The sequence below is a fragment of the Lissotriton helveticus genome, chromosome 6 (genome assembly GCF_964261635.1).
Source record: "Lissotriton helveticus chromosome 6, aLisHel1.1, whole genome shotgun sequence".
NCBI classification, from domain to species: Eukaryota; Metazoa; Chordata; class Amphibia; order Caudata; family Salamandridae; genus Lissotriton; species Lissotriton helveticus.
The window spans coordinates 1,629,579,015-1,629,601,612 of NC_136067.1; the positions used below are offsets into that span (position 1 = coordinate 1,629,579,015).

Below are 22,598 nucleotides of genomic sequence, written 5' to 3' on the forward strand. Positions count from 1 at the left end.
CAAAAGACAGCACGTCAGCACACTGAATTTCGCTCCATATCACACCTATGTTTTTTGCACAACCATAACCTCTGTAAAACCTAAAACGTGGTTGTTTGCTCTAAACTCAAAGGCAAAATATGTGTAAGGAGAGATACTGTACCTGCTGACAGGGCTGTAACAGGATACAACTTTAAACATAAGGTCATAACCTCCAGAGAGGAAATAACTCCCTGAATTCTAGCAGACAATGGGTCAGGCAGAAGTGACAGCAAAAATGCTGTTTAAAGAGCAGCAAACAATTTTACTTTGATGGATGTAGCCAAATCCACTTTTCCAATGGACCTGTGATCCAATGTTGAGAAAACAGCCATAGGCACAGCCGAAGTGTACGTACTGGATGTACTGGGTGCTAGCAGGTGCATATTAAAGTTTATATGATGAGCAGCGAATCCAGAATGATTACTGTAGGCGCAGGAAACATCGAGTGCCAATTTTGGCACACATTATGAATGCTAAAAATCATGACACGCACGAGTCAATAATGCATCAGATATGAACTGCAGGAAGCGACATACCTTCTGTGAGATGGAGTTATGACCTTACCAAACAGCCGCGCCTGCCCAAAAATTAATAAAGACCTGCAGCGAAGACAGAATTCAAGTTATGCTTTCTGTTCTCAGCAGTCCTTACCTTTTTGTTGTTCTCTTTAATATCTTGAGGATTCAAGGACTTGTAGTCACTAGGGAAGAAAAGAGCACTGTCGGTATCCATAGCGTTTGAAAAGCTGCAGTTTTAAAACAAGCTGAATAAAAACATTTGACATACAACAGCATTCAATAACTAGCAATTTCACAGCAATTCAATCAAGGAAACTAATAGCGTGGAAAATTAAAGAGAAAAAATGAAAGAAAGGAAAAAAGAGAACAGCTATTACGTGTTTTAACGCCTGAAGCCTTCTATCTAACAACAAAGTTAAGGAAAGGACCAGGGGCTAGCCTTGACAACCAAATTTAACAGGCAGTAATCCCTTGTTGTCAGTGTACAAAGAGCTACAGGCTTATTTGTCTCATCTCATTTCAACAATAACAGAATTTTCATAATCATCTTGGAAGTCAGTTCTTTGTATGAGATTAAGAAGGAAAATAAATCATTTAAAAAAAGAGCAGGGGGCTTACATGAGGGATAAAGACAAGTTTGCAAATTGCACATTCATTACTTCCCCCAAAAAAACGCATCTCTCCGAAGTGAATGCCTTAGCAGTACTGCAAACCTTATTCAGAAGTCCCCCCCCCCCCAAAAAAAAAAAAAGTCAGGCTTTGAGGGGCCGAACTTACATTAAATCTGGTCTGAAACGGTGTAATATTGCACAGAAGGCCAAGCCATTCCGCCATGATGTGGTAAAATTTGTTATCTTTACGCCTCTGTAAGCCTTCGTAACTTCTTTACACCAGACGAGCAGTGACTGACTAGCATTTGGCTTTCTCCCCAAAACAGGACTTGGTATCGGGCTTGGCTGCAGAAAAACGACAAAAAACAGACATAAAAGAAATTACTGCGAGATGATAATTGACATTAATTGACCTCACTAGTTGATCTGCATCCTTTGATGTCTGCTAGGGTCATTCAAAGCTGTCATTTTACAATGGCTCAACCTGCAAGAGACACATATCTCGAGTTATTATCTTCATTCTTGCCCTTGGCACTTGCCACTGAAAAGAGAGTGGATGCGCAGAATTACTAGACGGGCTTCTAAGAACAGGCTGAGCACGGCACCACTGGGAACCGCAGGTTAAAGTGCTTCAGCAGTACAGTCTGGGCATGCTACACACCCTCAGAAATATGCTTCAAATGCGGTCATGTAAAGGCATTCTTTTCACTTTTACAGAGCACAGGTATTCAGACTGGATCAAAAGGCCGGCCGAGGAAGGTCAAAGCTGCTCTCCTCTTTCCAGCACATCAAAGTAGTTTTACAGAGCATTCTCTTACAAACACACAGTACTACAGCCAAGCCTACCATATATGCAAGGTGGCTTATTCTCTTCTAAGCAACTTTTATTTTACTCACCACAACAGGTGCTTTATTAAGAAACCTTGGGGTCAACTTTTCAATTTTGTTTTAATTTTTTTTTTTATTAACACAGACCACGCCCAAGTGACTATCATGATATTTTGTAATGGGCAAATACAAGCAGTGTGATTGATATGCTTCTGGTGACAGTTGCGATAATTTCTGAATACAAGATGAACTTTTTGAAGGCAGTGAGTGGACAGAGAGCTATGGCTCATTGCAGGTTGAATGCTTTATCAACTAGTCAGGCTTTATTCTCATGCCAAAGTAGGTAATCAGTAGGCCCTATGGTAGTGCTAATACATCCTCAAGCTCTTAGATACATCAAACACCAAGAGGAAAGTGGTGGATTTACCAGTATCCCAATTTTCTTTCTAAGTCACCAGGAACGAGAAGAAACATGTCACCATTTTCTCCCCGTTATATGTGAATTAGAAGTATGCGAAACTGATTTCTTGTAGTCAATTGTGTTAAGTAACACAGAAAGATCAAACAAACCTGAAGAGAAAGCTGACGAAAGTATCTGAATGTCTGATCAGATCATCCAGAGATATAAAATGTTAATATGCACAAGTGGTTATTTTAAAGTTACATGGCTGAGGAAACAGACTTTGGAAAGCAGCTTATATGACACGGAGACACGATGGATTAACTTAAAGGGCTGCAACCCAGACAGTGTCAAGAGTCTTTAAGAACTCTAATTTACAGCTCAACCACGGTGACACAGGTTGTGACTGGAACCACTCGAGACAAAGGAGCCTCAAGCGCATAAGGCTTTCAAAATTATGAACAAAATATCACATTTTGCAACAGTGACACAAATATTGCACGAGAACAGCAAAGAGTAGCAGGCGAATCAGAAACTATAGCGAAGTTTAAATAAAACACAGAAGCCATAATAACAGTGGTTCTACTTCCAGAGTGCCACTCCATTCTCTTTTTTACCGTCATACTCATCCCAGTCTTCCCCTCCTCAATGAGAGGCACATTTAATAGGGAAAAATACACATGTTCTCAATCCCCAACACAGTATAAAGGCAATGATAAGGGGCCTAACGCAGGCCCCTGCAACGCAGTAGGGCCCCAACCCCTCAGCCCAAGGCCAATGAATATCCGTGAGATATGGTAGATTCAGGTCCTCTTCGTTACATTCTTAAGGGCGGCCCCCTCATTTTGCTTTACGTCAATGGCAACGCCTACTTTATTTCAGCAGACTATAACTTCATATCTATAATTCATAGCCCTCGATCAGCAGAATGTACTTAATTGATGGTACTCAAGGAATTCTAAGAACCGCTCTGAATGTTTCCAACAATGTATCTTGCAAATACTGCAAACAGAAAATTGTGTTATATCTGGCCCTCTTTTTTTTGTACTTAGATCACATGTATTCTGAATTGCATGACTATGCTTCTCCATAATCGTTTCTGCACCTTACCACTAAGTTTTTAAGTACACCTCGTAGACAGACAGACAGACAGACAGACACACACACGTACCACCATCCTTGTGGGGAATTTGTATGGACACTTGCCGTTTGGGGACTAAACTTTCCTAATGTTTTAAAAATATACCAATAACAGAAAAATGTAAAGAAAAATTCATAATACTGGAGCCTACGTCACAATTACAAATATATTGTTATTTAGTCGCATGCACAGAACCATCCTTGTGGGGACTTCAACGTGTGTTACCATCTTTGTGGCAACTTGTTTCTTACTTATTTTTGATTGAACACAGTCATGGGCACATGGCTAAATGATTAATTTATCAGAAATATGCACAATAACATAATAGTAATTGAACACAACAGAATTGAATGGCTGTACATATCTTAGTGGTACACATTAGATGGAGTATGTGAAGAATACACCAAAAAATATCATATATCACGATGACAAACTGTAAATTAAACTGTATGTAACACTTTGCTAAGTGCTCAAGCTCTTATGACATTAGGGACTCAAACATGGATAAATTAAACGATGGACTCTAGCATTATGGGCAAGTAGAGCTCAGCGGGATTACTTTAATTTAGGTCTAATTAAGTATTGGACCACACCTCTCTTGGAATAGCATATAATGTTGATATGTGCAAAGGAATGGATTGTGATGATACCCACAGTGGTCATATATGATCATAGCGGAACCATAGACTCTTCAGAGATGCTGTCTACAACCATGGTGAAAGTACACCTTCCGAAGGGGAGGGATTAGCCCCTTCAGACTATCTGCAAAACCCACCTGTCCGATGAGATTTTTTGTCAGTGGGGGGAGGTGATGGCGAATCCTGCCGCCCACTGGCCTACGGTGGACCTGAAAGGTTGGACTATGAGGGTTTGGAGGCTGTTGCAAGGGGCATGGGTGGACTGGCCCACTCGCTGGCCCCCAGACCCGTGTCGCTGGGTGCTATGTCCGCGGCCACACAGAGGCAGGGTAGCTTGTGTGGCCCTGTGGCCAGATTGGGTGGAACGTGGTGGGGCACCCCTTCAGTAGCTACGAAAGGAGTAAAAGGCAGACTGCGTGGGGCGAGAAGTTGCCGCGAGGTCCAAGGATCTAGCTGTAACCCTAGAATCCTTCAAGCGCTCAAGCGCTGAGTCCATCTTGTCGCCGAAACCGTTCTGCCTAGAGAGTCAACGGTATCCAGCCCACACCGAATGGCAAACTTAGCTGTGTCTCAACCCTCTGCCACTGCATGGGTGAGATCGGCCTGGGACTCCTCTGTGCATTGTGGCAGCATTTGCGCAACCGTATCCCACACTGCATGGGAATAATGGCCCAAGATGCATGCAGTGTTCACCCACCGCAATGCTAAGCTGGCGGAAGAAAACATCTTCTCAAGGTGGTCAAGTGTCTCGGAATCCCTATCTGGGGAGCAGTAGGGAGTGCGCCCTCAACACCCGATCCGTCCGCAGACAAGCCGTCGAACTCTGGGACCTACTCGACTTAACCACCCCAGACGTCGCCTTCCTGACGGAGACCTGGGTGAACCCCTCCTCGGCACCCGACATCGCCACAGCCATCCCGGACAGCTACAAGATCACCTGCAGGGACCGCAGCAACGGAGTAGGAGGAGGAATCGCCATCGTCCACAGGATTCTCGACCAACACCGATGACACCCTCAGCACCGCTGAACACCTGCACTTCCAGATCCACACCGACCCCAACACCACCCTCAGAGGAACCCTCGTCTACAGACCCCCGGACCCCGACCACAGTTCAGCAACTCCATCGCCAACTTCGTCAGCTCACACGCCCTCGCATCCACAGACTACATCCTCCTCGGAGACCTGAACTTCCGCCCCACCCCCCCAGCGCCTTGAGACCCTCACGGGTAAGTAGTACGCTTTAAAAATGTTATGATTGATTGATTGATTAGAAGACAAGGCTTGGACCACCAAGCTCTCGGGGTGGGGTTTTGGGAGAGGAAAAGTGGGCCGCCCTTGGCCGGGCAGTGGTATTGGGCAATCATCCTGTCGACAGGAGCCCCTGTGCAGGGCTTGTACCAAATACCCAGAAGGATGGCTGTGAGGGCTTCATTAAAAGGCAGTAGGGGCTCTGAAGAGGCTGCTGCTGGTTGAAGTACTTCCGTCAGGAGGTTAGTCATGACTGCCACCATAGTGAGCTCAAGGCACAAGGCCTCAGCCGCCCTATGCAACACCACTACGTAAGAAGCTCCCTCCTCCATAGCTACGGTAGGGGCGGGGAGAGCATGCCAAGAACTGGGGAGGTATTCAGACCACTGGCATCACCCAGTTCTTCTCTCCAGTCCGGCTCCTCAAGCTGGTCAGCAAAAGGGTCTCCAGACCCCTCTCAGTCCTCCTCACACTCCTCTGGCTGCCACTCAGGGTGATAGGAAATGCAAGGGATGAACAGCAGTACAAAAGTATCCTCCAGCGCTGATACCGACATCGAGCGACGTCGGTCCGGCACCGGGTCCAAGTCGGGGGTGAGGCTGGGGTCGACATCGGTTGGGGGCACAACTAGCTTTGGGGGCGTCGTCACTGCAATTGGTGCCAGGGAAGGTACTGTGAGGTCAACTTGCGCCAATCTGGATCCAGGCCTGTATCCTCGGGGTCCTCTGGCACCGGAGCCGCCGGCATCGAAGGCCCAGGGCGCCCAGCCGAGTCCATGCGGCCCGAGGGCGCACTTGCGGAGTTGGGCTGCCCAAAAATGCTATGAAGAGTCTCGTAAAAGGCTCGAAGCTGGGCAGGGGACGCTCCGATCCCGGTAAAAGGAGGGAAGCGCGTAGCCATCCCAAAAGCAGGCTCCGAAGACAGAGGAGAGCGACTACGCTCTTGGTCCCGCGTCGGGTCGGCCGACGGATGGGGAGAAGGCGATGAGCAACAATGCTTCTTCGCCTTCTTCTTGTGCTTCGACGTACCCAAGGAGTGTGAAGACTTCGATGACGAGTAGTGGTGGCTCCGCAACCTGTCCTGAGAACTTCCTCTTGACTGGGACCTCAAACGACACGGCAGACAGAGCACGACTCCAGGCGCCAGAGGAACACGAGGTGCAGATCTGTGACGGACCTCAACTTGTGACAGGAGTCACAAGGTTTGAAGCCGGTCCGACGATGGGACATCCCTCATGCTACCAGGAGTCGAAGACTCAAAAAAAGACCGACAAAAATCGAAAAAGGTTTAGTCAAAATGTGACCAAGGGGCACGCTCTCTCAGGATCTGCGCTGGCTGGTGCAGAAAAAGAAAGAACTGACGTCAGCGCGCAGGGGTGGCGTCTAAGAAGACACCACAACGTTATCCCGTAGGCCACGACGCGGAGGCGACCGACACCACCTACCGATGCGCAGGGGTACTGCTACAGAAAAATTCTCCGGATCCAGTCTCATACCTGGGGTTAATTTTAAGGTAAGGCATCTATAACTAATGGTTTGATAATGTTCAAGTCCCTACAAACATAGTGTGAGAAGAGATTGTTCAAATCACCACACATATAGTCTGTGAAGATAATGATGCTTAAGTACCCACAGAAATAGTGTGTGAGACCACAGGCATGTTCAAGAATCTGCATAGCATGTTATTATAATGGTGTTCCAGTCCCTACCAACAAAGTGCTTAGAGCTTATCATGATTAAGTTCATATAGCGGTAGTGTATAAAGATAGTAATATTCAAGTAGTCACAGGGATAGTGTGTGATTATAGTCATGTTTAAGCCTTCACATAGTATATGATAATTGTGGTTTTCAAGTCCCTACTGATATATTGTGTGAAAACGATTATGTTAACGCGTACACAGTGATAGCCAGAAAAACCTCTGGGTGATAGTGCACTCACCAAATCTGCATAACATAACATATTGTGAAAAGATAAGGATATTCAAGTTCCCACAAACATATTGTGTGATTCTAAGTATGTTTAAACCACCGCATAGTGTGTGATTATAGTGGTCCTCCAGTCTCTGACAGTGTGTGCGTTCTGCAAATCTGTCCAATATAACATAACCTATTGTGAAAAGATAATGATATTCAAGTCCCCACAGAGATATTATGTAGTTACTAAGATGTTCACTTCAATTATTGGGATGTTTACTACAAGGAAATAATGTGGTTATTGGGATGTTCGAGATCTCACAAAGGTAAGCATGTTCAAGTCCTCACAAAGATGTGTAAGGATAACGTTTGAGTCTCCACACAGATAGTGTAAAGATAATGATACTTGTAAATGAATACGCTACACTTGAAGCTTGGTATAACACGTCTTTATTCCTGTGCTTGTAACTGTGAACTCAACCTTTTAAACATGAACTCTATTCACCACACCCAAACACTTACCCCATAGGTCTATGGAGTCCATCAGGAACCACAAGAGTCCAGTCATAGCTAACTTACAATACAATACAATACAATACAATACATATATATATATATACATATATATACATATATATATATATTCACTGAAAAAACCATAGGTTATAGACCATATATAGTTAGGAATTAGCATTTAAAAAACCTTATTTTACTCACACAAAACCATTGAAATTCCATATATAGTTAGTTGCACTAACTATATATCGCGCACCCGCAATCCACTGCTGATGATGTCACATATTACATCATTCATGACATGGTCAGTGACATCACTGATGACATCACTGATGACATCACTGATGACATCACTGATGACATCATCCAGTGACTGTGTGTTTCTGTAAAGTTTAAATATGTTTTACATATTGAAGAATGAGTAGATGTATAACTGTCTGGACGAAGGATTTAGTAGGTGCATGACTGAATGTATGAGTGAGTGATTAAATGTGTCTCACTGAGTGCATGGGTTAGTGACTAAACTGTCTTAATTTGTGCATCATTATGTCTGTTGTTCTGTAAACTGCTGCATGTGTTGATCAGTAGCTATATGATTAACTATATGGGTTATTGATTGATTGTCCAAGTATTTGTATGGGAGACTGAGTGTGTGTGTGGCTGGCTGGGAGGTGTGTGACTCTGTGCAGATCAATGTGTACTTGTATCAATGATTGTATAAGAAAGTAAGTATGTGTTAGTATATGTTTGAAAATGTAAGGTGCTCTATGTTTAACTGTATAGACAAGAAAATGGAAGTGTGATTGATTCTTTACAGGACTGACTAGGTGTGTGAGTAACTCCATGGATGAGTGGCAGAGTGTGAGTGTCTGTATAGGTGTATGATAGTGTTGTAAAGATGAGTGATTGTATGTATGAATGATTGTATGAGTGAATGTGTGTGTAGACGTAGGAATCAGTGAGTACGTATGTAGTAACTAGTATTGGTGTGTCAATGGTTTCAAAAATTATACTCTGTATTTAACACTGGGTGAAACAGAGGTTATATTAAAATGTGAGGAGATGCATTGTATTGTCACATGAATGATATCATCAGTGATGTGGTCATTGATGTCAAATGAGATGTCATCAGTGATGTCATCAGTGATGTCATTTGAGATGTCATCAGTGATGTCATCAGTGATGTCACTGACCATGTCATGAATGATGTAATATGTGACATCATCAGCAGTGGATTGCGGGTGCGCGATATATAGTTAGTGCAACTAACTATATATGGAATTTCAATGGTTTTGTGTGAGTAAAATAAGGTTTTTTAAATGCTAATTCCTAACTATATATGGTCTATAACCTATGGTTTTTTCAGTGAATTTTCAAGGTTTTGTAAATGCTAATTCCTAACTATATATGGTCTATAACCTATGGTTTTTTCAGTGAATTTCAATGGTTTTTTAATAGCAAATATCATAAGCTGTCGAATGTCAAGTACGTGGTAAGTGAAAACATTTTCGTGTTTATGCACACTGATCTGCTTTGAATGGTGCCCCCCCCCCTCATTTCTATTAGGAGTACTCTCTCTTTGCACATAGTGAAGGGTAGTTAACGCAGGCCTTTGCCCCCGTTGTAATACGTCGTGCCTGCTTCTCTCTCCATTTGATTGATTGTTATCCAAGTATTTACTGTTTTAGAATTGGTTCTCTTTGGTTCATTCTCTATTTACAAACAAACACAGAGTCGCAATACTCTGTTTAGTCTTTGCAGATAACGAAAAATCGTGTAAAAAAAAAAGAAAAGGAATCGAGCAAAATCAGTAGGCCACTAATGGGATCTCTTTTTGACCTCGCTAAAATAGAAACATTAGGAACAACCCCTCATGACAAATACAAAACTAGTGAAATGAACTGAACTCCACACAATGATGGCTGCAAAACAGCTCGGCTCCGCCACCCACCCCGCCCAAAATAACGATAAAGAGCGGCTGCCATGATTGGTTGCGGAATGGCCACGACGGAGCTACGAAATGGTGCTGCTCTCATGCTAACCCCAGCTTCAGTCTGAAACATCCAGAAACACTGTAGACTACCAATTCGATCAGTTCCGGTAGCGCCCCAATGTAACCCGGTAGAGAAGAACTAGCCCTCCCCTCTGTGACTAATGGTTCTTGTTGCCTGTCCCTTCTGTTCTCATTTAACAGAACTATTTAGCCTGCTGAAAGGGGTTGTGTTCCGACCGCTGGTTGGTGGAGACATTTTGACTATATTCTGGACCTGCGTTGTCGCGTAATGCGTCATATGACGCGCCGCGTTAGCGCATCCGGAAGTCATCCGGGGCGCGCAGCGCGTAACGTAAGCATAACAAGTCATGTGACTTGTTAATAAAACTTTTCATTGGTTCATTTTACTTTTCTTATTCTAATGATGAAAGGCTTGGTCATATGACCTAAAAATTACGCTTTTTATTACTTCCGAACATTATTTTTTCTTAAATATATGTTATAATGTTCCAGGCTAATGTACTTTCCCGGAAAATTTACAACTGTCCTGCAAGTAAAATATATTCTTTTTTCGAGAAAAAGAGCGTTTCTTCGTCCCATGACGGAGCCGTTGAGCAAAAGAGGGTCGACCTGCTGTCTTAGTCGCCGATACGCCTGAATATGAGATTCTTATCGATCACTTTATGTTGCAGGAATAGAAAACACAACAGCCCTTGACCATTTATCTTTACTGCGTTCCTTCGTATTATACCTTTTACCCTTCATGTAATTGGTCTGCTTTATTTCACTTGCCTTTTAATGATTCTAAAACAGTGACTATTATTAAAAACTTTACCAATGTATATACTACTACCATGTTTTCTTTTAAAAACCTTTATTGTGAAAATTTCATTATACAAATACGAGCCTATAACCACGTGGGCCGGCCACGGAGCAAACTGTAATCGTATATGATGAGTAGACATTTACACTGTAGAGGAACGTAACGGGCGGGCCATTAGGTTGCAAGAACTAAGGTGTCTAACAGTTACGGAATCGGTGGACGTACATTTTATAATTAAAATACGACAGGGCCAGTTACAATAAAATTATCTAGATATACATTTGCGGGCAAGTACCATGGGTGACGTTAATTCGAACTTTCAATAGTACAGTAATCAATAACACATCAGAACTTAATATCAATAGGGATGTCGAAATATTCAATCAATTCTCGTCCCCGCCCGCCATGTGCTTCAAAACTGCATACGTATCTCGTGATTTCAAGGTTCTGCAACCAGTACACAACAAGGAGTTACGAGTCCCATTTATTCCGGCGCCATTTTGGGCGAGGACGGGCAGGTCCAGGATATAGTCAAAATGTCTCTACCAACCATCGACTATGATGATGTTCATATGCTGTATTTATTAGAGTAACACTCATCTGTCCACATGAAATTAATTTGCCACAATCTAAACATGTCATTTTAATCTTTCCAAAGTTCTTCTAAATATTTGGGACCGTTTCCCTTGCCTCTGATGCTGTCAGTGCCACTTCTTTGATGAATGTACTAGCAGGTCAGGGGTTCTCCTCCAAATCTCTCTTTTATGCAGCACTATAATTAATTGGTGCCACCTCTCCATATGACGATGCATGGTATAGTTACCATAACTATATTTTTTTTCGGTTCCTCTGGAGAGTTCATCGTGGCAGATGAAGCGTGTAACGTACCGGGCATTTACCTTTTTTTGCATGTACAGGAAAGGAAAAAAAAAATCGAGCGTCCGAGTTCTAAGGTGTCCCAGGGCCATTTTAGTGGACCAGGCCCAAATCCAAAGAACAGGCCGCCATTTTGAGAGTCCTGTTGCAGCCGCCTGTCGCTGTAGCATCAAGAGCAGCCGAAACTCAGCTGAATGGCAACTGAAACGGTAAAGGGGCGCCCCACTACAGCAGACGAGCCTCCACCTAGGAAGGCCCGTTCACGCCGCCCCCCCCCCTTCGGGCACCCCACGCCGTTATTCGGAGCAGTATTGTAGGATGGCCACACCAGTGCGGCAACTTGCTAGACATCACCTCGGTGGTAACCGAATCTCAGCGCCTTTTGGTGTCTTCTCTTCAGAAAATATTGTTGCGCTGCCTTTGGCCCCATTCGCACATCGGTCCGCTACTGACGCCATCTCACAGGCTAATGGGGCGCCCCACGCCGAGTTTCAGCATTGTAGGATGACCACACCAGTACAGCAACTTGCTAGACACCACCTCGGTGCCATCCGGATTTTGGCATCTCAACGCCTAGTGGTGTCTTCTATTCGGAAAATATTGTTGCGCTGCCTTTGGCCCCATTCGCACATCGGTCCGCTACTGACACCATCGCACAGGCCAACAGGGCGCCCCACGCCGACTTTTACCATTGTAGGATGGCCACACCAGTGCCACAACTTGCTAGACACCACCTCGGTGCCATCCGGATCTTGGCATCTCAGCGCCTTGTGGTGTCTTTTATTCAGAAAACATTGTTGCGTTGCCTTTGGCCCCATTCGCACATCGGTCCGCTACTGACGCCATCTCACAGGCCAACGGGGCGCCCCACGCCGACTTTCAACATTGTAGGATGGCCACACCAGTGCACCTTACTAGACACCACCACGGTGACATCCGGATCTTGGCGCGTTGTGCTGCCTTCGGCCTATTCGCACATCGGTCCGCTACTGACGCCATCTCACAGGCTAATGGGGCGCCCCACGCCGAGTTTCAGCATTGTAGGATGACCACACCAGTACAGCAACTTGCTAGACATCACCTCGGTGCCATCCGGATCTCGGCGCCCCACTGCAGATGAAGTGCCTCTCAACTATGAAACCACCACGGTGACATCCGGATCTTGGCGCCTTGTGCTGGTTCCGGCCTATTCACACATCAGTCCGCTACTGACGCCATCTCACAGGCTAATGGGGCGCCCCACGCCGAGTTTCAGCATTGTAGGATGACCACACCAGTACAGCAACTTGCTAGACATCACCTCGGTGCCATCCGGATCTTGGCATCTCAACGCCTAGTGGTATCTTCCATACAGAAAATATTGTTGCGCTGCCTTTGGCCCCATTCGCACATCGGTCCGCAACTGACACCATCTCACAGGCCAACAGGGCGCCCCACGCCGACTTTTACCATTGTAGGATGGCCACACCAGTACAGCAACTTGCTAGACATCACCTCGGTGCCATCCGGATCTTGGCATCTCAGCGCCTTGTGGTGTCAGTCAGAAAATATTGTTGCGCTGCCTTTGGCCCCATTCGCACATCAGTCCGCTACTGACACCATCTCACAGGCCAACAGGGCGCCCCACGCCGACTTTTACCATTGTAGGATGGCCACACCAGTGCCAAAACTTGCTAGACACCACCTCGGTGCCATCCGGATCTTGGCATCTCAGCGCCTTGTGGTGTCTTCTATTCCGAAAATATTGTTGCGCTGCCTTTGGCCCCATTCGCACATCGGTCCGCTACTGACGCCATCTCACAGGCCAACGGGGCGCCCCACGCCGACTTTCAACATTGTAGGATGGCCACACCATTGCGGCAACTTACTAGACACCACCTCGGTGCCATCCGGATCTTGGCGCGTTGTGCTGCCTTCGGCCTATTCGCACATCGGTCCGCTACTGACGCAAACTCACAGGCCAACGGGGCGCCCCACGCCGACTTTCAGCATTGTAGGATGGCCACACCAGTGCTGCAACTTGCTGGACACCACCTCGGTGCCATCCGGATCTTGGCGCGTTGTGTTGCCTTCGGCCTATTCGCACATCGGTCCGCTACTGACGCCGCCTCACGTGCCAACGTATTTTCTCCGCATTTTATACCCTATGCCGCATAACAGGTCATGTGACTTGTTTATAAAACTTTTCATTGGTTCATTTTACTTTTGGTTTCCTAATGATGGAAGGCTTGATCATATGACCTAAAAACAACACTTTTCATTGGATGAAAACTTTTTTTTTTTCCCAAACGATGAAAGCCCCACCTTGTTTCTGGATGTTTCAGACTGAAGCTGGCGTCAGCATGAGAGCACCACCATCTCGTAGCTCCGTCGTGGTCATTCCGCGAGCAATCATGGCAGCCGCTCCCCACCAGAAGCCTACAGGAGTCGGGGGCCCCCAAAACTTTTGATGAATCCTCAAGGCGGAGGGGACGCTTTCGAGAATGGGGTCCAAGACCTAGCAGACAAGCGTCCGATTTCCAAGGTGTCCCAGGGCCATTTCAGTGGACCAGGCCCAAAAAGGAAACAGCCTGCCGCCATTTTGAGAGTCCTGTGACAGCCGCCTATCGCTGCACCGCAAGAGTGGGCGCAACTCAGCTGAATTGCGGCTTTTGACACAGTGGACCAAAAACGGACGGAATGGCAACTGAAACGGTAAAGGGGCACCCCACTACAACAGATGAGACTCCACCTGGAGAGGCCCATTCACGCCGCCTCCCCCGGGGCGCCCCACGCCGTTATTCGGAGCAGCATTGTAGGATACCAAAACCAGTGCGGCAACTTACTGGACATCACCTTGGTGCCATCGTTCTGCTGCCTTGGAACTATTCGCACAACAGTTTGCTACTGATGACCCACCCCCCGCGACGCCCCACGCCAGAAATCTGGACGTTGTGCTGCGTTGGGACTATTCGCACAGCCGACCGCTACTTCGTTGTTTTTCCCTAAAAATGTTTATATGTTATTACTGTTTTTGTTTTCTTGTATATATTTATAAGTTATTAAAGTTTTATAATCTTACTACTTTGTCGGAGTGCTATATATTTTTAATGTGACACATAATTGTAAAAACTTTGATGTACAAAGAGTCATCCCTGGAATCTTCCGCTTCAGGCTCGGTCCCCTCCCCAATCACAATACAGGATGGTTTTCAGATAATAGGAACGCGTCTGCTGTGACGGATCTCATCGAGTGTGGGCCTTGATCTACTATAACTCCTTTGAAGAGGGGTGATTCTTTACAGCTGGGGCCATAAACTACATCTGCAGGGCTAGCTGATACCCTAGGACCGGCCTGGACAATCGGACACAGAGGAAAAGGAGTGTCAGAGGGTGCGGTAGTGAATAGGGCGAAAGGGAGGTGTCGGGCGGGCACAGGGTGTGATTCTCAGGGAAGAGCAGCGCAGATGGGGGGAGGTTTATTACCCATGCATAAGACAGAGAGCGGGGGTGACCACTGCCTGGGGGAGATGCTTGCGAGGGTGGGGAGCCATGCTAAGGATCGACAGCGTGCACAGAGTGGGTCTGGTCAAGGCATCTAAAATGACTGCCGTGCACGACAAAAGTGTGGCATTTGAAAAAAGACAAGATGGCGCAGACAATGTTTTTCAACACTTCCTGATTTCCTTCGAATCGAACGTTAACAGACGTTGGGGCATATTACCAAAGTTAAGCGATATTTATCCCTAACGATGCTTAGCAACGATTTTTTTACCGCTAAGCATCGTCAGAAATTATCGCAGATAAACCTTGCTATTATCAAGGTTTATCGCAAATACGATAAAAAACGACCGCAATGCATTAATATCGCTGAAAACTCAGCGATATTCATGCATTACCGAGCTAATGCTCTTAGCCATGTTATCCACCTCCCATTGGATAACATGGCTAAGAACTGCTCAGGGCAGGTGCTAGCTTTTGGAGATATTCGCGCTTATCGCGAATATTTCCAAAAGTTGATAATAGGAGATAGCGATGTTAGCGACTGTTTCCAGTCGCTAACATCTTGGCATGCCCACTTTGCATGTCATTAGTGATAAATATCACTCACATGCAAAGTGGGGCCCAAGATGGTTGCTATCTCCTACTAGCCGTCGCTAACTGGTGTTAGCAACAGCTAGATAATACAGATATAATTTTATCTCCGCGAAGCGGAGCGCTGTTACAGATATATATCTTGTTTTTGAACGTTAATTTCTCAAAATCCACTGAAGCACATATATTGTGCATTTACTGCTTCCCAGCTTGTTTGCCGACCTAAGGGATCAAGAGGAGATTGGAAGCGAGTGTGAGGCTGTTCTATAACAGGGGCTGGGACTGCGAGACCCAGGCTGCAGCGCAGGACCACCAGAGCGCACCTGGAGTCTCTTCCCGCCCCTTGCTCCTCCTATAAATACACCCAGCTGACGCATAGCGGGACGCGTGCGGGACGCCGGGCTAAGCCCGGGCAAAGGGCGGGCCGTCTGTGGCCGTCCGTGGACGATTGAGGACTGGACGGGCCCCCCCTCTTTGGTTTTCTTCTTTTTCTTTTCCGTATCTTGGTCTTTACTTAGCTTTTACCGAGCACGATATCTATAGTGGCAAGTACTCTTATCCGTCTCTTGTGAGTTTACTGGGGATAACCAAGAACCATCTACAACAGTAATATCCTCAACGATATCAGTGACGCTATAAGAGATTTATAATTCTTGACGACGATCAGAAAACAAATGGGCTTTAAGAAACTGAGATCTCGGACAGTATATATGAAAAGAATGGGTACTGAAAATGCAGTACGAAATACCACTGATAAAGCTATAAAACAAGGTCGTTTAACCCATACACCAGCTATTAGTGCTTATTTCTCTGCACTCTTGCCCACAGAGAACCAAGATCTACAATCGCTAAGTAAAGAAATAAATTTCAGTGTAACTGATTCTGCTGAGGAGATTGAAACTACTCTAACGAAACCTACTCCAACGAAACCTAGTTTTCAACTCAAAGAGGAATGTTTGGAATTAGACCTAAGTAACAAATTATCAAGTACCCCGAAAGATTTTCTTCCTTCAGATCATGAAACGACCAATCTGAAAATTGTAACACCTATAAAAAGCAGAGGGAGTGTAACGTTATTCGACGATACAAATATCAGCAAACAAAATATTGCGATAGAGAAAACTGACCTAGGAACAAACAACAGTATCCTGTTAAAAACCTCTTCACCTATCGCTTTGCTTGATCTTTCCATGGACCCCTTCAATCTTAAAAACAACAATAATACTGCAGATATGGCTCCTCCAGTGTCTAAAGCTCTATTCTCTTTACAAGAGATATTGGAATCAGTTCTTTCATTTCTTGGAAATATTCTTGAAAACTCTGACCAAACTTTGGACGTCCAAATAGGCATCTTAAAGCATTTGGTAGAAGAAAAAAAGAAAAAAGATTCCTACGAAGTAGACAAAATCAATATGTTACATAAAACCAATTTTGAGCAACATGGTATATTAAAAGACCACAAAAAAATCCAGGAGAAAAAAACGCGTGACCTTGGTATTCAAACTGTAGACATCGAAATACAAGAAAACCATAAAATTGATAACCCGAATGACTCAGTGATATATTCTTTGAAAAAATTATTTAAAGAAAAACATCAACAGAAAATAAAACACTTTTCAATATTTACAAAAACTAATGGAACGAACAAGCTTGCTAATACAAACGCATCTGAAACACAGGAAACAAGAATAAATACCAGTAACGTATTGAGTGAAGGAAATGGAGAAACGCTAACCACCAAGAAGCAGGAAAACAACATAGTAGTTGGGAAAAAAAGGAGGAGAAAACCGGAGAGAAGGATCCAAAAACGGAAAAATCGTAAATTAAAATTTCAAAAACCTGTTATTTCATATAAATCTGAAGAAGAACAGTATGACGCCATAACAGAGTCCCAAAATGATGAAAAATGTGTAACTAGTAAAAATCATGAAAATATGGCGTCTTACCTGGATCCGACAGTAAAAGAGTATATTCCTACCAGATATCTCAAGCAATCAGATCAAAGCAATAACAACTTTATAGAAGAAAACAATAGCTATTATAAAAAGGGGGAAGGGCCTCCCTCCAAAACTCTTCAAATTGAGGAACTCTTTCCTACCGACTCGGCCCCACTCAATAGAGGAAGGATTATAAATTTACTACGTCACATCAGGCCTTTATACACAATGACTAGTAATGAAATCGATCTTGTGACCTTCCCTAAAAAAGAGAATAATAAATTGTCAATGGTAACTTTTTGGTCAACAGTCCTTCCAGGCATAATACTAAATGAGAAAGAGATACTACACAAACACGGATATGATGTAATGGAAATTGCAGAAATAAAGACTTATAATACCTCCAATGGGTATAATGCCCAATTAAGGGCTATCTCCAACTCTCAAGTCAATAAATACCAGCGAAACAATGGCATGACCGAAGATCGAGACATCATAAATCCAGGAACCCATTCTACAGGGCATGAAAATCTAAAAATTCTGGTGAATAAAGGTCATAGGGCAGTTTGGTACAAAGCTGACAAGGAATCTGAAGAGCACACTACTATTGAGTCTTGGGCTTGGGTCTCTGAGACTTTGAATAGCAACAAAAACTCTAACACCAAACAACATTCTGTTTAGCACGGGACTAAGAATTACATCTTGGAACATCGCTGGCAGAACTAAAAACAAACTGTCCATGGTCATGAGAAATCTCCCAGACATACTGCTTCTACAAGAAACATGGGAAACCGTATCTTTCACTCTTAAAGGGTATTATGTATATGAAAATTTAGCAATATCTACCAAGCGAGGACACGCTAAAGGTGGGTTGGCCATTCTGTTGAGGGAGGATCATCTGTGGGAACAGGAAATAATAGATACAAAATCTAACAATTTGCAGTGCATTCAAATCTTTGTAAAAAAACGTAGCACTGCTTCACCACAGGCAATCTTACTTTTTAATGTCTATGCTCCCCCTGGGAAAAAATTACATTATATTCTTGGATATAATGGAAAAGATTATGCACATAACGGAAAATTATGCATATTCATCTTTTTTAATTGCGGGCGATTTTAATAGTAAAATCTCCAACTCTGAAATTAATAGGTGGGCAAAATTATTTGCAGAAGAAGGTCAGGAAATTATATCCCCACAATTCCCTGAGGGTATATTAACTGACAAAAGAGGCAAATTGTTAATATCAGCGATAATCAATCTAAATGGACTAATATTGAATGGGACTGTTGAGGGGGATATCCCAGCAAAGTACACTAGACGAGGCAATGGGACTGTATCCATTATAGATTACATCATAAGCAGCATGGATCTGCTTGACACTGCTTTGTTTTTGTCTAACCACTTTGGTCAAGAGAGTGATCATGCGCTTATGCAATTAACAACTGATTGGATACCTAAATCTTCCCAACCCAGCCACATCATATATCATGAAAGTACTGTCTTGATAAAAAGTGAACAGAGACGCATCTTCTGGAATTCCTCGACCCTGGATAAAATCATGACAAAGATTGATCACTCTAAGCTTCTAGAGCAGAGATTCTCTAAAAATCCAATAGAAAACTTTGAATTTATAATTAAGGATTTTAAAAAACTTATCCTAAGTATGATATCATTGGGTGCAAAAGGCAACAATAAAAAGAAGGGAGGAAAAAATGTATGTACCTCCAAAAATTCAGAAGTAAAGAAAAAATTAAATAAACTTATACGCGCCCAATATATGAATATATGAATTTTTGAGACCTAGCAAAGGCACATCGAGCTACCAGTCCCTACAATTTTGCCAAGTTTCGTGCAAATCCATTCAGCCGTTCGATTATTATTATTATTTTTTTTTTTGCCCCGCGGGGCCCTTTTAAAACCTCCACATCAAACCTAAGAGGTCAAGGAGGATCTACTATGCCCCCTTATGGTCATTTGCCCCTTCGCTTTGGCCTCCTCTTGTCTCTCGATCCTACCGAGAGACAAGATGGCGGCCGCTACGGACTGTTTGCAATGTTTACAGACGCCGGAGAACCAATCAGCTTCGTAAACCTCCGTTACGCGAAGCGGAGCGCTGTTACAGATATATATCTTTTTTTGAACGTTAATTTCTCAAAATCCACTGGAGCACATATATTGAGACCTAGCAAAGGCACATCGGGCTACCAGTCCCTAATATTTTGCCAAGTTTCGTGCAAATCCATTCAGCCGTTCGATTATTATTATTATTATTATTTTTTTTTTGCCCCGCGGGGCCCTTTTAAAACCTCCACATCAAACCTAGGGGGTCAGCGAGGATCTACTATGCCCCCTTATGGTCATTTGCCCCTTCGCTTTGGCCTCCTCTTGTCTCTCGATCCTACCGAGAGACAAGATGGCGGCCGCTACGGACTGTTTGGAATGTTCACAGACGCCGGAGAACCAATCAGCTTCGCTTCACAAAGCTCCGTACCGCGAAAAGTCGGCGAACCGGAGCGCTGCCCGGTCCGCTGTTACAGATATATATCTTTTTTTGAACGTTAATTTCTCAAAATCCACTGAAGCACATATATTGAGACCTAGCAAAGGCACATCGGGCTACCAGTCCCTACAATTTTGCCAAGTTTCGTGCAAATCCATTCAGCCGTTCGGGCTAAAAGTGAGGCCAACCGCCCTATGGGAAACTCAATGTTAAAAACACGTTTTGGGACCCCCCTTTTTTCTCGGCCCCCCCTTGATGAAACCCCCCCAAATTTTCAGGGGCTGCTCAGAAACAAAATGTTCAATTTTCCTGAAAATTTCAGCCAATTCCGTCCACACACGCCAAAGTTATTAGACATAGAATTTTCAAAAATCCCATAGAGAAAAAATCCTAACTATATATACCTACTGGCGACCGCCAGTAGGTAATATATATATATATATATATATATATATATATATATATATATATATATATATATATATATCAATCACCAAAGTAATACAAACGAAGGGCGCACTTTGCACAGCTGGTGCATGCGTCAGGGGTGGACTACACTTCAATCCATATTGTCCAACAAAAAGAGAACGCTGCACTCGCAAGGGAATTTCCAGTTATTTATTGAAAGCCAATTCACTCCACCTATGCGTTTCAACCACACTGGTCTTGATAACGGTAAACAATTTTAGTCCATCATTACTTTCGTTTTAAATACCTCTCTCCCACATCTTCCATTAGGAAGCATTGTGGGAATGGTAGTTCACATTGTCATCTCTGAACAAATAATAAAAAAGATCACAATTCAAAAGAAATTGAGTGGTATTGTTTAAATGTGCACATATATATAATTAATATGGTTTCATGATTATGTAATTATGTGATATAACCCACATTGTCATTATTATGCAAACGGTATAGTACCTTGCAGCTTCTCACATACTATAATTTTATGGATATACCTGTGAGTTATTAATGACGTTTTCAGGTGTAACTTAGTGTCAATCCCTTACTGAAGTTGCGGGTGAGGGCACAAATTAGTGATTGGAGATATAATTTCTATCTTCCTATTATGTAAGTACACCTAACTATAGTATGCATCTCTATTTTTGTTATATATCCCATCTTTTAATACAAGCCCCCAAAATGATGTTCATATCTTATCAAAATTTCTATATCAAAATTAGACATTGATCTAAATCATGTTACTTTACTATTATAATTTCAAATACACTATAAAATTCCATTATAGGTGAATGTACGTTTCTTCATCCCTATTCAAGCCTGAAGGGGTCTTCGTCTTAAATCTAATAATGAGTCGTGACTCCAGACGTCTCAATTTAAGAGTTCTGTCTCAGCCTCTCTCATTTCTTGGGACATTTGCTATTCCGGAGTATATCATATATAGCCAGTTCTTCCCTTCATGCATCATCATGCGTTTTGCAATAGCATAGTTAGTGTCTAAATTTTGTGTGGCTCTTATATGCTCCAAGATTCATTTTTGCAATGGGCATATCGTGCTGCCTATATATCTTTTGCCACAAAAACACTCATTCAAATAGACTACATATACCGAGTCACAGGCGATTTTTTCATTGCTACTGAAAACCTTTCCTCGAGGATCACTAATGATTTTCATGTTCTTATCAATATTGCACGCTTTGCATTTGCCACACTTGCTAAAACTGTTTTGTTGATTTTGCAACCAGTTCTTGGATGTTTTCATCATAAGGTGACTCCTTACCAAGGTGTCTGCCAAAGATGGTACTCTCCTAAATGTTATTTTAGGCTTTGTTCCCAATTTCTCTCCAATATCCGGATCTTTCCTAAACACGTTCCTATATTTGTTTAAAATCTTTTGGATTTTGTGACTCTACTTGCTGTATGTTAATATTAACCTGACAGCTTCAACATTTTCATTAGTATCCTTCTTTTCTTTGTTCACAAAATTCTGTGCCCGAGTGAGAGATTTCGCTTTGGCTTCACCACGTTTGATGTCACAATGTTTGTATCCCATCAAGCAAATAAACAACACACTTGTGTAAGACCTTTATTATGTTTCTTTTGAGTAGCTCCAAAAAAAAAAAACGTTGTCACTCTAATTGAACGCATTCTTGACAGTTTGTATGATACGCCAAATGACATCTTGAAAAAGTTTGGCAGCTGATGACACACCAAAATGTATTAAATGTATTAAAGATGGTCAAGAAACCTGCAAATTTCTTTGATTTCCAATTAATGATATTCCTTGTTCTGATCAAGACGAGAGAAGACTGTGGCACAATTCAGTGTGTGATCATTTCAGCAATTTGCGGATCAGCAAGTTTTTCTCTTTTAATTACCTTGTGTGCTTGACGCATATCAACACAGACACAATCAGCTCCTTCACTGTTCTTTAGTCATGGTTCTGGGTGATAATCATTACATGAGGGTTAGGTGACTCTGGAAGTACAGGAAGTGAATGTGGCGACTGTGTGTGTCCGCTTGGGCCATGTGTGCGAAAGTGCTTATCCTCGACAAGAGATTAATGTTCTCGTCTTTCATTACGTGAACCATTTGCC

General features: G+C 43.4%; 1 protein-coding gene across 6 annotated transcripts in view; it reads right to left on the bottom strand.

The window, feature by feature from the left end:
* EHBP1 (EH domain binding protein 1) overlaps positions 1–22,598 on the bottom strand; it is a 2,232,712-nt gene that overhangs the window by 831,793 nt on the left and 1,378,321 nt on the right. For all 6 annotated transcript variants that reach the window (XM_078649460.1, XM_078649459.1, XM_078649456.1 and 3 more), the window contains 2 exons: positions 1,317–1,495; positions 673–721 (listed from right to left, as the gene is read on the bottom strand). In XM_078649460.1, the coding sequence (XP_078505586.1) occupies positions 673–721; positions 1,317–1,495 (228 nt within the window). The remainder of the gene's footprint in view (positions 1–672; positions 722–1,316; positions 1,496–22,598) is intronic.